General features: G+C 35.2%; 1 protein-coding gene across 1 annotated transcript in view; it reads right to left on the reverse strand.

Moving 5' to 3' along the window:
• Positions 1-2500, reverse strand: part of Hpd (4-hydroxyphenylpyruvate dioxygenase) — a 23065-nt gene that overhangs the window by 6257 nt on the left and 14308 nt on the right. The window contains exons 5-7 of the mRNA XM_086530430.1: positions 2114-2239; positions 1144-1233; positions 262-368 (exon numbers count right to left, since the gene is read on the reverse strand). Of these exons, the coding sequence (XP_086386556.1) occupies positions 262-368; positions 1144-1233; positions 2114-2239 (323 nt within the window). The remainder of the gene's footprint in view (positions 1-261; positions 369-1143; positions 1234-2113; positions 2240-2500) is intronic.

Below are 2500 nucleotides of genomic sequence, written 5' to 3' on the forward strand. Positions count from 1 at the left end.
TCTATACATGTATGACCACGATCTTAATAATAATAATAATAATAATAATAATAATAATAATTAAAAAACAAAACAAACAAACAAACTAATCACGGGACATACCTTAAAAAAAAACAATAATAATAATAATAATATTCACCTCACCAAAACCCACACCAATAACACTCCCCCCCCCCACCATCACAATCACCACAACACTCCAACCACTAGTATCACCAGCTGATCACAATCCGAATCACCATCACTCACACTCTTACTCACAAATTGCTCAGCAGGGGGTCGGGTCCGGTAAGAGGAGCCCTGAAACCGGGCAGGAAGATTCCCTTGAAGTTACCGCGTTCGACGAAGGTGTGTGTTGTGTCTCCGTACTGTGGTGTTGCAAGGATCAACATCAATATTGCTTTTTTTTTTTTTTTTTTTTTTTTTTTTTTTTTTGGTAAGGTTTGTTATAGGTACTGCTTTTCGTGTTTACAGATACCCTTGATGTTGAGGTCATTGTATTTTTTTCAATCATTATAGGGATTGGTATTGTTGTTGTTGAGATAATTGCAAATTTATTTTAACTCAAGAAGATTGTCATGGCTATTGCTTTTTATCATGATCAGCACTATAACTTTGTCGTTATCAACATGTTATCAATATCACAAGCAATGATATGACATTAAATGGATTGTTACAAGTATTATTATCAAGATTACAATTACCATCAAGGTCGTTACAATAATTATTAACACTTTTTGAATTATTAAAACATTGCTTCTAAATCTAATATCAACTCAACAGATTATTACTGTTATCCGCCTTTTTTTAATCTGCAATATTGCAATATTTTTATTTGCAATTCTATGTGGCCTATAACAGAATTACCTGTATGATAAATACCTGTATTTTGCTTCTTAAAACAATATATATAACTCACACAAACAATATCCAATAATTCTCTGACTACTTAAATAAACAAAAAACAATCCTTAACCAACGTAAAAAGTCCTAACAATAAACCTTACAAAAAAAAAAAAAAAAAAAAAAAAAAAAAAAACATGAATTCATCTACCTTTCTACCCACCAATATCTAATCCTTCTCATTTCACTCAGACTATCATTACTCTTTGCACCGATCAACATTGACTTCGTGCACCTCACCGTCTGCACTTTGGCGTACCGCACTTTTCCTCCTTCATCTTCCTCCTCCCAGATGTCACGCACGATCTTGGCTCCTCGATCCTTCGCCATCTGTTGGGTGTCATGTTATTTATTATTATTATTATTTTTTTAAAGTTGTTGATGTATAGTTAGGCTTCTCTCATCGCCCGTTCGTCATTTGTTGGATTAACTATGTTGTGGTTCTATCTGTCTATCTGTCTAATTGCCAATCTAATCTATTTGTCTATCTATATATTTATCTGTCTATCTATCTCTCTATCTATTTATCTATCTATTTATCTATCTCTCTATCTATCTGTCTATCTATCTATCTCTATCTATCTCTCTATCCATCTATCTATATGTCATAAACTCCCCCGCCATCTGTTGGTAGAGTTTGGAATTAAAACCACTTTTAGTTCAATGCGCCACCAACAGATGTCGATAGGGTGGGTTTGATTTTTGATGGTATACTTAATGAGATTTTTATTTTTTACCATCTTCAAATATTAGTTCTAATTCGTCGAAGTTTCTGCTTCTTCCTACATTTTTTTATTTATTTTATCTTCCTCTGAAAATTCTGCTCTTTCTACCATTATACTGTGTGGTTACTAATACACTGAAAATCAACAGTATACTGAATCATGTTTACGTATAGAGGAAAGGAAACTAAAACACAAGGTATTGTATACCAGACAAAACTTGAATCGGAAACACACACACACACACACACACACACACACACACACACACACACACACACACACACCCACACCCACACACACACCCACACCCACACCCACACCCACACCCACACCCACACCCACACACACGCCCACACACACACACACGCCCACACACACACACAAACCCAACACACAAAACTACCCACAAACCCAACCCAACCCAACACAACTTGATACAGACACACACCCACAAACCAACCAAAAAAAAAAATCAAAACACCCGCCTTCATAATGGAATCAAGATCTTGCACAGAGAACGCAACATCTTTCACACCATCGCCGTGCGTGACTAAATGCGCGCCCATTTCTTCGTTTCCCGGGTTGAGGGCGGAAGCGAAGACGAACAGAATCTGTGAATGTACATGTCTTTAGTGAATGTCCTAACTACGTATTTAATATTAAGAGAAGGGGGGGGGGTAAATAATTGTAATAACTATTTTGAATAATGTATATTAATTCTAGAGGAATTAGCTCTTTTATCTTTATTCAAAATGAGGGGAATGTCATATTTGTAATATAATCATTTTAAACTCTTTTACCTTCATTCAAAATGAGGGGAATATCATATTTGTAATAATTACGCTAAACTTTGCATCTAGATTCAAGGAAAG

The sequence above is a fragment of the Penaeus japonicus genome, unplaced genomic scaffold (genome assembly GCF_977035675.1).
Source record: "Penaeus japonicus unplaced genomic scaffold, GWHDUDI00000001_assembly GWHDUDI00000033, whole genome shotgun sequence".
In the NCBI taxonomy this organism is placed as follows: Eukaryota; Metazoa; Arthropoda; class Malacostraca; order Decapoda; family Penaeidae; genus Penaeus; species Penaeus japonicus.